The sequence below is a fragment of the Palaemon carinicauda genome, chromosome 23 (genome assembly GCF_036898095.1).
Source record: "Palaemon carinicauda isolate YSFRI2023 chromosome 23, ASM3689809v2, whole genome shotgun sequence".
NCBI classification, from domain to species: Eukaryota; Metazoa; Arthropoda; class Malacostraca; order Decapoda; family Palaemonidae; genus Palaemon; species Palaemon carinicauda.
Genome location: NC_090747.1, coordinates 76,287,682 through 76,303,064, shown reverse-complemented (window position 1 = coordinate 76,303,064; position 15,383 = coordinate 76,287,682). Strand labels below are relative to the sequence as shown.

The 15,383-nt window shown below is 42.0% G+C and overlaps 1 protein-coding gene across 4 annotated transcripts in view; it reads left to right on the top strand.

Moving 5' to 3' along the window:
• The window catches only part of LOC137617179 (DDB1- and CUL4-associated factor 8-like), a 483,388-nt gene that overhangs the window by 127,661 nt on the left and 340,344 nt on the right, over positions 1 to 15,383 (top strand). For all 4 annotated transcript variants that reach the window (XM_068347053.1, XM_068347054.1, XM_068347056.1 and 1 more), the window contains exon 5: positions 13,214 to 13,449. In XM_068347053.1, the coding sequence (XP_068203154.1) occupies positions 13,214 to 13,449 (236 nt within the window). The remainder of the gene's footprint in view (positions 1 to 13,213; positions 13,450 to 15,383) is intronic.

Here is a 15,383-nt window from a genome sequence, read left to right as displayed (position 1 = left end):
TGAAACTTTGAGGAGCAACAAAGATATCATTTGTTAGAGAGATAGAGAGAGGTAAGGAATGGGAGGTAGGGAAAAGTAGCCCACACAGAGAGAGAGAGAGAGAGAGAGAGAGAGAGAGAGAGAGAGAGAGAGAGAGAGAGGTAGAGAGAGAGAGAGAGAGAGAGAGAGAGAGAGAGAGAGAGAGAGAGAGAGAGAGAGAGAGAGAGAGATAGGTAGAGAGAGAGAGAGAGAGAGAGAGAGAGAGAGAGAGAGAGAGAGAGAGAGAGAGAGAGAGATAGAGGGGGGTTTAAATGTAATAAACAAAAAAATTTGATAGGTTATAACACATTGGTGCTTATGTAATATCAACTGTATACTGTAGACGGTTTGAATAAGTTAAGAAATGGTATAAATCATACTTTGTTAGTGTATTCGTACACACTCAAGAGCGGCAGCTAGATGACAGCTGATCTAATCACAGCCAAAAGTAAAAAAAAAAAAAAGTCAACAATACTCGATTTTTAAAACACACCCGAAATTTAAAAACAAAAGTACACGCTTTCTTAATGTGCAATTAACTATTTAAAGAGTGGCAATTTTCTAGAATAAAATGATATTTCCCAAAAAATAGTGGTTTGCTGATGAAATCGGATGCCCTATTTTTGGCTATGATTGAAATGGATGTAGACTCGGCCTAATTATTTCATTTCGTATTTAATTGACACTAAGAAAACTAATTTTAGTTTCTTCATCTAAATGTAAGTATTGTATAACACGAAGAGAGAGAGAGAGAGAGAGAGAGAGAGAGAGAGAGAGAGAGAGAGAGAGAGAGAGAGAGAGAGAGAGAGAGAGAGAGAGAGAGAGAGAGAGAGAGAATGAATCAGCTGTTGTAATCAAATGGCGTGTTTTTGTTTCGTGAGAATTTCATCGCCACGACTTTAACAACAACATACTGTACTGAACTTTACAGTATTATACAGACTACTGTAATATGATAAAGTAAAATATTTGTAATCTATTTTATATGAAATGGGGCTATTTTTGTTTTGTTTAAAATTTACATTTACGTATGTAAAACAACTCTCTCTCTCTCTCTCTCTCTCTCTCTCTCTCTCTCTCTCTCTCTCTCTCTCTCTCTCTCTCTCTCTTGTAGATTGTTTTCCTGCTTTGCTACGTATGTATGATTTTATATAGATACGGTAAATAATATTTGTAATAACATATTTTATAAAAGCTTTTACTGTAATATCATTATTTATCACTTTCATCATGCGGGTTAAATTCCTTAGTTTGTTTACTGAGCGTACTTTATGACGCCGTCGTTTCAGGCGGCGTCATAAAGAAAAAAATTTCATTTGGAAGTCCTAAGAAAAATTAAGTAAAACATTAGTAATAACCAAATCAACATACTGTACTGAATAATCAATATAATTGATGCAAAAACTAACCTATAAACAGATGTGTAAATGCGTTTGTTTCTTCATTAGGATCAGAGATAAACGTAAACAAAACATTGGTTGCCATTTTTTATCGTGCTTTTTGGCGTGTTTAGGAAACGCATGATATAAAGTCGCCTTTAATATTTGTGCCTGTTTTAGTTTAGGGTACTGTATTACATGCATTAAGTGTTCTGTACATTAAAGGGTAGTTTGTTAACAGTACTACGTACAAGGGAAGGTTTTAAAAGTCTGAATATACATGTTAAATAAATAGGTAAATATGGTGTTACTACTTCGCGGATTTTCACCTATCGCGGCCGCGTCTGGAACCTATCTACCGCGATAAACGAGGGTTCACTGTACACCCAGCCACTTCAGTTCTTCTTCTGCCTGCATAGCTGGCTGTCATATTGAAGTTCGCTCTCGCTGTCTTACTCTGTTGGGAAGTTGTTTGGTGATGTACAACGTTTTCTCTGAGTTTGAACTATCGTTAATCATTTTCTCTTTCATTTAATCTTAACTCTTTTGTTTGTGGTTATATTTATTAATATTTCCTTTGTTTTTTGGTTGTCGGTCTTTCTTTTAACCATTCAAAATGGCCGACCTCTCCCCTGCTATTCGTAAGTGTGTTAGTGAAGGGTGTCGTACTCGACTCCCTAAAGGGTCTGTTGATCCACACGATATTTGTGTTAAATGTAGGGGAAAACCTTGTTCTTTTGATAATAGATGTAATGAATGTTTTTCATTAACGGATGATGAATGGGTAACATACGAACGTTATGTTTGGAGATTTGAGAGGGATAGAGTTAGGCGTAGTTCTTCACGATCTGTTGAGGTAGCCATACCTAATGTTAATATTCCTAATCCTATTCCTTCCACCGTAGTGGTAGATCAGGAACCATCTATGAAAGACATGTTTACCATGATTCTGGCTCTCGGTGAAAAAGTTGAGTCGTTATCGGCAGATAGAAATAAAATTTTTTCTGAATTAATGTGCTGAAAAATGGTGAAACTGTCGGAACTGTGGAAAGTGTTTCTAATGTGTTCAGTGTTGTGGAGGGCGCGTCTGCACGATCTTGTTGTTCGCCTAGCCTAAGACCTCTTTCGAGCTCTCGAACCCATGGGAGAAGTAAAGTCGAACGGCTAAAGGGAATGAGAATCTTCATCAATCGTGCAGACGTTCCCTCGAATGTTCCTGTTGCCGTATCACAGGTCGTTCACCCTCATCGTAGGAAAGGTGAGGTTGGTACGATATCCTCGTCCTCCGATGAAGGTTCGGGTAGTGAGATGTGGCGTCGAGCGTCTAGACCGCTTAAAAGATCGCATGCGGTTGCTCAGCGTCCGGAATCACCTGCACGTCCAGGCTGTAGTACGTGGGATTCCCCTGAGCGTTTCCGTTCTCCCATTACTTGTACTCCTGCGAAGCGTCCAGATCACGGTATTTGAGTAGAGAAAATACTTTCCGACTCTGAATTTGTTTCTATTGCCGATGTAACTATTCGTGCGCCGCCTCTCCCTTCAGACTGGCTTTCTTCACCCGAAAAGCGTGGTGATGATGATACTGTTTTACCGACAAGGAAGGAGTCAAATGTATTAACTGAAGATCCTAAGTGGTCTATGCTTTTATCTATGAAAAAACAGCTCTCGTCATTCATGGATTCTTATCAACCAGGTGTTGGCAGTACAATTGGGCGTCAGACGTCAGACCAGTTGTCGCATAGGCGGCCGGCGGCCGGCGGTCTCTAGTGTTGACGAGTTATCGCACAGGTGGTCTCCCATTCGCAGTGCTCGACACCAGGTTGATATAGATGAGTCACGTCAGAGAGTTCTTGCTAAACAAATTTCGACTTCCGTACGTGAGAAAGAACACCGGCGTCGGCAAATGGACGCAATGCGTCGCCACATAGACGCAATGCGTCGCCACGAAGATTCTCTGCAGCCAACATTTGACGCTGTGAAGCGGCAGCGTCAACAACATTTGGACGCTAGGCGTCCACAAGACGACCATCAACAATCTTCTTTTGACGGCAGAGATCGTCTGCGTCAACTGCTAGCGGACGCTACGCGTTGACTCTCGGCAGTTGATGTCAGATTCCAACCTCGGTCAGTGCAACAGCAAGCAGATTCTAAGCATTCTCGGGACGACACGCGACAGTTAACTATTGACGGCGAGCGTCGACCCATCCACGTCTCTCATCAGTCAACTTCGACCTCCCCTCTTCAGTTGGATGAAGTTATTGACTCTGACAGACGGTCTCTTTCAGACGTTAATCCTTCAGTTCTGGCTGCAACAGTTGCTGCACTGCCTGAAGACGAACTTTAAGAGAAGTCTGACGTGGACGAGCCTTTAGAGGAGGTTTCTGAGAATGAGGAAGAGAAACATTATCAACATGCTGTTGATCTTAGAAAATTTATGTTGATTCTTACAGAAGTTTTTCCTGATAATTTTACTCCTGTGGCCCCTCGTTCTCCCCCATCGGAGTTTATCTTAGGTAAAACAACCAAAGTGCTGGTTTATACTAAGATGGTACTTTCACGGCCTTCTAAACGGGCCTTGAAGTTAATGGGTTCCTGGATGGACTCTAAGAGAACTCTTGGCAAAACGGCCTTTGCTTTTCCTCCCGCAAGATTGGCTTCTAAATCTAGTGTGTGGTACAAGACTGGTGAAATGCTGGGCTTGGGATTTCCTTCTTCTGCCCAGGGAGATTTCTCAAGTTTGGTAGATTCGTCTCGTCGTCTAGCCCTAAGGAAAACAAAGGTTTGGTGGTCAATGACGGAGTTCGATCATTTACTTAAGGGTCTGTTCAGGGCCTTCGAAGTGCTTAATTACCTAGACTGGTCTTTGGGAGCTTTGAGTAAGAGGGTCTCAGATATGAAGGACACGGACACTAGTGGCCTTGTTCATTTGATGTCCTGCTTGGACAAAGGTGTGAGGGATGGTTCGAATGAGTTAGCTGCCTTGTTCACAGCTGGAATCCTCAAGAAAAGGGCCACGATGTGCTCTTTTCTTTGAGCAGGAGTTTCTCCCTACCAGAAAGCAGAGCTACTATTTGCTCCTTTGTCTACCACCTTATTTCCACAAGAGTTGGTGGGGGAAGTTGCCACTGCTCTCACTCAGAAGGCCACACATGATTTGGTGACCAATACGGCGAGGAAAGTTTTGCCTTCAGCTTTTGCTTCACGTAAACCTAAGGAAGTCTCTACTGGTGTTCGACCTTCTCAGCCCTTTCGTGGGAAACCCTCCGGAAGGGGCTCTTTCAAACCAGACAAAAGGAAACCTAGGAGCAGAGGAAACAAAAGCGGCCGAGGTAGAGTCTGACTGTCCTATCCTTCAGACAGCAGTGGGTGCCAGGTTGATTCACTTCTGGATGACCTGGGAGAGGAATGGAGCGGATCCCTGGTCCGTCCAAGTGTTAAAGGAGGGTTACAAGATCCCCTTCCTGGCTATTCCTCCATTAGTCACAGATCCAGTGGATCTTTCGTCCAAATACAGAGAGAGTCCCAAGAAGCAAGCCATGCGTCTCCAGATGTATCTATTACTAGAGAAACAAGTAATAGAGGAAGTGCAGGATGTAACATCTCCGGGGTTTTACAACCGCCTTTTCTTAGTCCCCAAGACTTCCGGGGAGTGGAGACCGGTTCTGGACGTAAGTGTTCTGAATGGTTACGTCTAGAATTCGACGTTTACGATGGAAACTCAGAAGACGGTTCTGGCGGCGGTGAGGAAAGACGATTGGATGGTCTCAATAGACCTCCAAGACGCCTATTTCCATATTCCAATTCGTCCCAGCTGCAGACGTTATCTGAGATTCATAGACGGAAACAAGGTCTTCCAATTCAGGGCTCTTTGTTTCGGACTATGCACGGCTCCTCTATTTTTTACCAAGATCATGCTGAATGTAGCAAGCATGCTGCATTCGAGGGGAATCAGGGTCTCTCTGTACCTGGATGATTGGCTGATAAGAGCCTCCTCAGGCGATTGCTGTTTGAAGGACCTGAAAATAACTCTGGATTTAACCAGGGAACTGGGCCTCCTGGTGAGCTCAAAAAAATCGCAACTGACTCCATCCCAGGAGATTCTTTATTTGGGGATGGAGATTCGCAGTCGAAGTTTTCGGGCTTTTCCGTCGCCTGTAAGAATACAGTCAGCTCTCCAAAAAGTCCAAACTTTCCTGAAGAAGGAACTCAGTTCCATAAGAGATTGGATGAGCCTTCTGGGCACTCTCTCATCATTAGAGAAGTTCGTAACTCTGGGGAGGTTGCATTTGCGTCCCCTTCAGTTTCATCTCAATCGCCATTGGAAAAAAGGGGACAGCCTAGACAGGGATTACGTTCCCATCACGAGCTCCATCAAGTTTCATCTTCAATGGTGGGACAATGAGCACAGACTGAAGGAAGGGTTGTCATTATATCAGAAGAGCTCAGACCTCGTGTTGTGTTCCGACGCTTCAAACTCGGGGTGGGGAGCTACTCTGGGGAAGGAGGAGCTTTCGGGGGCTTGGACAGTGGAGCAAACAACTCTCCACATCAACCAGAAAGAGCTTTTGGCAATTCATCTGGTCCTCAAAGGCTTCGAGAAGCAGATCAGGGGCAAGGTAGTCCAAATCAATGCGGACAGCACTACAGCTCTTGCCTATATTACAAAACAAGGCGGGACCCACTCTTGGACTTTGTACGAGATAGCAAGACCTCTTCTCATTTGGGCAGAGGAAAGGAAAGTGACACTTTTGACTCGGTTTATTCAAGGGGTCAACAATGTGAGTGCAGACAGACTCAGCAGGAGGGGTCAAGTTCTCCCCACAGAATGGATTTTACACCGAGACGTCTGCAAAAGTCTGTGGCGTTTATGGTGTCGTCCTCTCGTGGATCTCTTTGCAACTGCAAAGACGAAGAGACGGGAGTGTTACTGCTCTCCGGTACCAGATCCCGAAGCCATTCACATAGACGCCTTTCTGATGAACTGGTCTCACATGGAGGTTTATGCTTTCCCCCCACTCAAGATTCTTTACAAAGTGATACAGAAAGTTCGTATCCCACGAAGAAACCAGGAGGACACTGATAGCCCCGTTCTGGCCGTCAAGAAGCTGGTTTCTAGAGGTACTGGAATGGATGGTAGATTTCCCGAGAAGCCTTCCCTTAAGACCATATCTTCTCAGACAACCTCACTTGGCCCGAAACCATCTAAACCTCCGAGCTCTACGTCTGACTGCCTTCAGACTATCGAAAAACTCGCTAGAGCTATTGGATTTTCGAAGAAAGCAGCCAAGGCTATTGCGAGGGCAAGGAGGTCTTCCACCATCAAGGTGTATCAGTCCAAGTGGGAGTTGTTCAGAGAGTGGTGTAGGGCTAACGCGATTTCTTCATCCAGTACATCTCTAACCCAGATAGCGGATTTTTTCATTGATCATAAGAATAAACATGACTTCTCGTCATCTACAATAATAAGGATCTACAGGACTTGCTTAGGTCTTTTGATACCACCAAGAAAATTCAATCAGCTCCCCTTGCCTGGTATTTGGATGTGGTGCTTAAATTTCTCATGAGTGACAGGTTTGAGCCTTTGCACTCAGCTTCTTTTAAGGATTTAACCTTGAAAACTTTGTTTCTGGTTAGCCTTCGCCACTGCAAAAAGAGTAAGTGAAGTACACGCTTTAAGCAGGAACATTGGTTTTCGGAATGGAAAAGCCATTTGTTCTTTACAACTGGGGTTTTTGGCTAAGAATGAAAATCCTACTCGGCCATGGCCCAAATCCTTCGAGATCCCTAACCTTAATGGTGCTCTGTCCAGTAAGAGCATTATGGCTGTATGTGGACAGAACAAAGAATCTGAAAGGCGACTCAGACGCTTTGTGGTGTGCAGTCCGAAATCCTTCACTGCCCATGTCAAAGAATGCCTTGTCTTTTTTCATAAGACTGTTAATTCGAGAAGCTCACGCTCAGTGTGATGAAGCGAATCAGAGGCTTCTCAAAGTAAAGACACATGAAGTCAGAGCGGTAGCGACTTCAGTAGCTTTTAAACAGAATCGTTCTCTACAAAGTTTGATGGATACGACCTTTTGGAGGAGTAAGTCGGTTTTCGCATCCCATTATTTGAAACATGTTCAAACGCTTTATGAGGACTGTTATACATTGGGTCCTTTCGTAGCAGCGAATGCGATAGTAGTTGAATGATCTACCACCACGTTCCCTTTTCCTAATACCCCTTTTCTATCTCTTGGAACTCGTAAGTTATGGTTGTTTATGGAGGCTGGTCGTCCGCCTTCCGCAATCTTTAGTTTGGTCAGGTGGTCAATTTGTTCCTAGAGTGCGCCCGGAACAAGGGTATTAGTTGAGGTCCTGTCATGTTATAGGTGATTGTACCATTTGACAGCTCCTAGAGATCATCAGCCCCGAGTGGATCACTGGATCTCCTAAGGATAGCAGACGAAATGAGGCCGAGTACCATTGCTGTCAGCTTCCTTATCAGGTGAGAAGCGCTTAAGTTGGGTGTTTATGTAATGCTTAAGTGAATTTTCAATATGTAGCTGTCTCTGACCCGCCACCAATGGGTGTCAATCAGCTCTTATATAACCAGCGGGTAAGTTTTATACAGTATTCGAAAATTATATTTTCATAATAAAATAAATTCTTTAATATACTTATCTGCTGGTTATATAAATTTAACTCCCGCCCTCCTCCCCTCTAGAGACTACCTGTGGTATTGCTATGAGGCTTGGAAGAACTGAAGTGGCTGGGTGTAGTTCCACCTGTGGTACCGCTAGGGCGCGGGTGTACACCTGCCATATCTACGACAGTGCGAGATTTTGAATTTCTGCCACGGCGTCAGGAGACTTCAGCTCTTATATAATCAGCGGGTAAGTATATTAAAAAATTTATTTTATTATGAAAATATTTTTTTACCTTGAAAAGGCATATGACACTGCATTGAGAGATGGTATACTTAAAACCATTCATGAATTAGGATTAGGAGGAGAGCTACCATTGTTCATTCAATCATTTGTTTCACATATTTTTTCAAGCCTATTTGCACTAGCCATTAATGGGATATCCTCCGCCATTCCCCAAGATATTATCTCAACACTATTTGTAGATGATATGAATGGGTTTAAGTTTTGGACAAGTAAAACTACTGTTATCCATTTCTGTTATATTCGAGAGTACATCCAGACCTGGATATGTACATCAAAGGTCAACGGATCCCATGTGTAAGTGAAGCTAGGTTTTCAGGCTTGAGATTTGATTGCAGGCTGACATGGATTCCTCACTTAGAAGCATTAATTCCTCACTTAAAAGCATTAAAAGTAGAATGTCTTGAGGCTCTGAATCTTATAAAAGTTTTGTCCAATACATCATGGGGGCAGACTGCAAAACTATTTTAAAATTATAAAAGGCCTTAATTTTTTCAAAAATTAGTTATGGGTGTGAAATATACTCCTCAGCCACCCCAAGTTGACTAAAGATTTTAGACTCTATACGCCATACTGGTATCAGATTGACCACAGGAGCCTTTAGAACCTCTCCTATCCCAAGCCTCCTTGTTGATGCCAGAGAGTTACCTTTAGACCTTTACCGAAAGTCTTTTATTGTTCGGTATTGCTTCAGGTTGCAAAGACTTCCTAATTCTTTAGCCTATCAGACTGTAAGCCTTGTAAGGCACTCAACATACTCTTGAGTTACACCCAAAATCCCCTCAACCTTATGGTTTTTGGGTGAAACAACTAATACAGTCTAGATGTAGTTAGAAACAAGTTCTTCCAATTAAGATATCATCAATGACTCTTTGGAAATTACCAGAGATATTTTTTTGTAAATATTTTATTGGTGTTAAAAAGAATATGACTGACTTAGAAGCCAGGTCTCTTTATATGGAACATGATACAGAACATAGGGAATTGACTTTCATATATACTGATGGCTCCAAATCTGATGCTGGCATTGGATTGGAGTTTATTGTAATGGTTTTAATTGTAGGTGTGCACTTCCTCTAACAGCTTCCAATTTTACTGCCAAACTGTGTGGCATACTGACCGCTATTGAGAAAATAGCGTTGGAGGAGGAGAGTATTTTTTTCAATTTTAATAGTGCAAGGAGTGTCATTCAAGCTTCAGAAGTTTTTAATTCCAGTAAGCATTTAGTTTTAAAGATTTTAGAATGGCTTTTTATTATTGGATTGAGAGGTACTGGTATAAATGTTCAATTTTGTCGGGTTCCAGCAAATGTAGGTGTGTGTGGGAATAAGAAGGCAGATTTACTGGCAAAAATGCTGCATCTGAGTTGCTACCAAGAAAGTATCCCATCCTCTGTAATGATTTTGTTCCTACTATTAAGAAATTGTTTTATAATAATTGGCAACAGCATTGGGATAGTCTAGATGGAAATAAAATGAGAGAAATAACGAATGTTATATCTCCTTGGAGGTATAACATAATGCCCCAAAAGTGGGAGACGTCTCTTTCTTGTCCCCGCATTGTCACACTAGGTTGACGCACGAGTTTCTGATGACTAGGCAACATCAGCCATATTGCAGTGAATGTTTGGTACCCTTGACAGTGAGGCATTTGTTGATTGAATGCCCCCTTAATGTACCGTAAGAAATATATATATGTTTGAGGCTCAAGGTGATGATGGAGGGTTCATCCTTGCTAAGATTCTCGGGCATGATGTGTCATACCATACTAGTGGTATTTTTAAATTTATTTCAGAAGTAGGTCTTCTGAAAGCTCTCTAACTGTTATAAGGACATTTTTGCTTTTATTGTTTTAAATTGAATTACCATTTATTTATTTTTTATTTATAACAAATAATTTCGGCATCAATGACCTTAGATGTCAGGATGCCTGATAACTCCCAATCAATCAATCATTCAATCAATCCTCATCAATAAGATGGATTCAGCTCATCCTTTTTATCCCCATTTTGGTCAGCCAGAAGGGGAAGTGACAGTAGAGAGAAGCTAGAAGTTGCTAGGGAACGCAGCTTCTCTTGCAACTGTCATGAGGGGGAGGAAATATGTGTCGAGCCCTTAGGCAATGTGGCAGTATCACGGAGCAGAGGAATGGATGGTAGATACCACCTCTCATTGACTGGCTTTCATCCTCCTCTCTCGTACTTTATTGATATTGTTGTCTTACTGCCCGTGTTCGGGGAATGACCTCATCCTTCATTCGAAGGTAAAGAAGATTTATGACAAGGACATTCTGAAGGTAGTACGGGATGAATCTCCTGGCTTTTATACCAGTCTATCCCTTGTAGAGAAGTCAAATAGAGGCTGGAGATCGGCAATTGACACCTCTGCTCTGAACGAGTTTGTTATACAAACTCCGGTTAAGGTTGAGACTGTGAGCACCATATGAGCTACCATGAGGAGGAACGACTTAGTGCTCTTTCTGAACCTGAGAGATGCATACTACCTACAGGGGAGTTCCACCTACTTGGCCCTATCACACGATCCTTTGTGGTATTATTCTCAGAGGGGTCACCCCTTACGCACCTTCTCCTCTAATCTTCCAAGGTGAACGATCTCTCTCTCTGCTTGATCTTGATGAAGACCCCTGGCGTGGCCACGTGGTAGAGAGATTCTCGCATCTGGTTGTGGTAGCGCTTGCCTACATTTCCATTGCTGGTTGTCATCATTCCTAACATTCGCCTCGTAGCGAAGCTAGGGAATGCTCGTGCTTGACTTGACCCTTTTCTTGGAGGGAGTATGGGAACCTCTGAATTGTTGTTCCTTCATACCCGAGGGCTCTCCCTCTCGTGTCTTTACGAGGGGTCTGGGCTCCGGCTCACCTCCTTCATGAAGACCAGAGCATTTTTCTGGAGTGTGCTCCTTTCTAATGAGAAAGGAGGAAGGGTGGTGGGAGATAAATTTGTGTGTATGCTTGCTGGGTTGGGGAGCTGTGGCGTACCCTATCCACCTCTCTGGTCCATTGTTCTGCCTTCCTCTGAGGAAAGCGCAAGGGTAGTCTAGGTTGGCATGCACTAATCCTACCCAGGGGGCCGCAAGAGCAGTGTGGCATGCATCCACGTGGTCACTCCATGTGCGGGAGGGGGATACAATGAATTTCTTCCTTTTGTACGTTGAGTCTTTGGGGGAACCATTGAAAATCCGGATGCCAATCTTACTTGCCTGAGAAGCTTATTTTGTAATAATCTTTTTGAAGTGGTAATTTCTCCCTGGGTTTGAACATACTCTGTTTTCTTCCTCTTCACTGGAGAAACAGAGGCCTCCTACTTGCTCTTCTTAGGGGTTCTTGTCCTGAGAGAGTCCAGATTATAAGAGGTAGGCCTTGGCGATGAAGGAAAAGAGGGGATGTCCAATCTCGTGGTCCCTATACTTATAGGAGTTGGTAATTCCAGCTGCGTGGTTTCCTCCTCCTGTCCGTCAGCCCTGAAGAGTTCCAAATACATCTGTAAAGTCAGGCAGCTTTGGAGACTGAATGAAGACCAGACCAGCTTGAGCACCTCCTCATGTACTGCTGACGAGGAGTGACACACCTGCAAATAAAGAGAGGATTCTACCTCTGACTGAGATCTGCAGGTTACCTCAACATATGCTCCACATGCTGGTGTGTGTGGGCTAGCATCCATACCTGAACTCTCTATAACAAAACTGTAGGGAAGGAATGCACTTGGACACTGAATCTGGAGATTAAGAGATAGACCACCTTAGCTGCTGTCTTGGAAGGAGAACAAACTTTTTTGTCTTCTTTTTCCTTCTACTGTATCGTGTCCGTTGATCCTCCTGCCAGTTCTTACATTCCGGGCAGGTTAAAGTTTAGGAACACTGGTTGCCCCTGCATAGTGTGTGCAAGTCAAATGGGGTCAAACTCATGGCAACTCATAAAAGTGCAACATCATTTATCGTTATAGCGAGGGCACTTTATCTCTTGTGGTTGCTTTATTACTGAACAAACAGAAGAAAGGCAAGCGAAACACTTGAGAACACATGCACAAAGAAAGGACACAGTTGGACAAAATACAAAAGTCAACTCAGGTTGCAGGGGTGGCTTGATTGGTCAACGCCACGGCTGGGACAAAAATGGTGAATTCCGGAGAACTCCTTTCTCCCTCACACTTGCTATAGATTGTTTTTGTTTATCCAGATGGGTCATTGTAGCTGTTGTTACTCCTGTTTAAATGACTCAGGTTTGTATAGTTAGGAAAAATACAAATTACTGAAATTTGTGATTGAGACATCATATCTCATAGGGACATAAGTTCCTCCCTGACCATCTGTCAAGGTGACAGAAGCCTAGCCTATCACCTAAATATTTCTGGTCATAGGAGGTGGATTGGAGTCAACACTCTCAGTCCTCCTGAAGTCCGAGTGTCCCGACATCACAGGATTTTAAACCAGCGCGTTTGGTTATAAGGCCATTCTCTCCCCTGAGGGTAATCTTCCCATTAAAGGATGGTTTGTAGTCCTGTAGGAATAAATCACTAATCACAAATTTTTCCTAACTTCTGTATACAAACTCGAGTCCTTTAAGTTACACTTCCCACCTCATCCACACTGCAATTTCCTGGTTAGGTTCAAAGTTGCTACTCAGTGAGCTGACCGGGGGCTGGGCTTCCCTTCTTATCCACCAGTAACTACCATACACCAAGTTATTTATTTTAACAGCAGTTTCTAGCTTTGCTAAAATAATATTACTATTAAAAGATTAAGGTTTGCATATTTAGAAAAAATACAATTTACTTTTAGAATTCTTTTATTTCATTCTTTTCTCTCTTTTCCCATTGAAGAAGTTATGAATTAAGTTATGTATGCATGAAAAACGTATTTCCTTTTTCAGAGTAAGTTCCTACCTTTGAGTGGTGATTCACATATAGTATCTTGTGCTCGGGATGGCCAAGTTCGCCTGGCGGAGCTATCCTCATCTGGGGAGTACAAATCAACGAGAAAGCTGGCAAAGCACAATGGACCAGCACACAAACTTGCCACACTTCCTACCTCACCACATGTGGTCTTATCAGCCGGAGAAGATGCGGTTGTCCTTTCTATTGACATTCGTCAGGAGCAGCCAGACAAGTAGGTACCAGTACTTTATCATCCTTAGTAATTCCACATATTTTTTATTTTCAGAAGACATCTATCTTTATTTACCACAATACTGAATTATCATTTTAGAATTGTTATAATCTGACCAGTTATTTGGACACACATAGGTGGTCTTAACAATTTGCTTTTACAAGTAAGTAGACTGAACAGTTTATCAATATGTTTAATTTTCAGAGCCTTGAGTCGAACAATTTCCTCTCATAGGGATAATCTAATAGGTTCATTATATGTAAAGATAACAATTTGATCCGAACAATTTGTTCATACTTACATATCATCCAAATCTTTAATTGTTATATATATAGGCATATTGGTGAGAGTTAGAGCAATATATAGTTAAAGAAGTGAATAGGTAGTTGGAAAAAGACTAAAGAAAATTGGCGAGGAGCAGAAATCAGGAAAGAACAGAGCAGATGGTACAATGCAGAGGACTGTTAGTGTTGACTCCAGTATGCCTCTCTATGAGCATATTGCAGCAGGAATTTTTTAAGAAGTGTTACTTCACAGTGGATGTTGTTGCTGGGTGTTACAACCTTTGGCGGTGCATTTGATCTTACCCTGTCTCATTTAATATGGTAATGAGCACTACTGTTAGCTGAACTGAAATGTATTTATCGTTTGGTTGTCCTCTGTTTGGTCTGTTATTAACAGTGCTAATTTTCTTCCTTTTCTCACATTTCCCTTTTGATTTTACCTATAATCATGGTGCCTAAGAAGCTAAATTTCAGTACCGGTAGTGGTGAGAAAAGGAAGAAGGCAATTCTTTCATTAGAATTGAAGCAAGAAATTATAGAAAAACATGAAAGCAGTGTGCATGTGAGTGATATGGCTAAACAATATGGCCGGAATAGGCCTATGATCTCGACGATCATCAAGCAGAAGGCAGCCATTAAAGCAGATAAACCATCGAAGGGGATCAACATTATTACAAGACATCGTAGCAATACCCTGGAAGTGATAGAATGCCTTTTGTTGATAGGGATTAAGGACAAAGAGATTGTTGGCAACGATCATTTGTGAGAAGGGCCAGCGTGATGAACAGAATAAAAGAAAAAAGTTAAGCAAAGAAAACCAAGATAGCATTAACAAGCTCTTTTAAAAAGTCCTCTCTCTATTTCTGTTTCTCTCTAAATATAGCATTAACATGTTCTTTAAATAAAATCTCTCTCTCTCTCTCTCTCTCTCTCTCTCTCTCTCTCTCTCTCTCTTGTTCTTCGCTGTTATAGTGTTAGAGACGTCTATTATTTTTTTTCCGAGAGAGAGAGATTAAACAAGAATGTGTTTAGAGTACATATGATTTTTAACAGCGTCAACGAGTTGAAAGACAATTAAATGTAACTAAGAAAGTAATAACAGCGAATCTGAATTCCTTTATTAACTAAAACAAATATTGATACAAACACACTCGTGTGCATAGGCACAAACACACACACACAGGTGTAGGAATTGCTACACAGTAAGAGGCAGACGGTCGGGGAGGAGGTAGAGATGGTGACTGCGATAACGTACCGTAATTCGTCACTGAAAGTGATGAAAATTAAAAATCAAAAGAAAAAAATGTAAAAAATATGAAATATAAAAATAAAAATAAAAAAGATAAGCTAAGTTAGATTAAAGTTTCCGTAGTGTAAGTTACGGTACGTTATCGCAGTCACCATCTCTACCTCCTCGCTGATCGTGTCTCCTCCTACGTAGGAATTCGTACACCTGTGTGTGTGTGTTTGTGCATACGCACACAAGTGTGTTTGTATCAATATTTGTTTTAGTTAATAAATGAATTCAGATTCGCTGATATTGCTTTTTAGTTACATTCAATTGTCTTTCAACTCGCTGACGCTGTTAAAAATCATATGTACACAACACATTTTTGTTTAATCTCTCTCTCTCTCTCTCTCTCTCTCTCT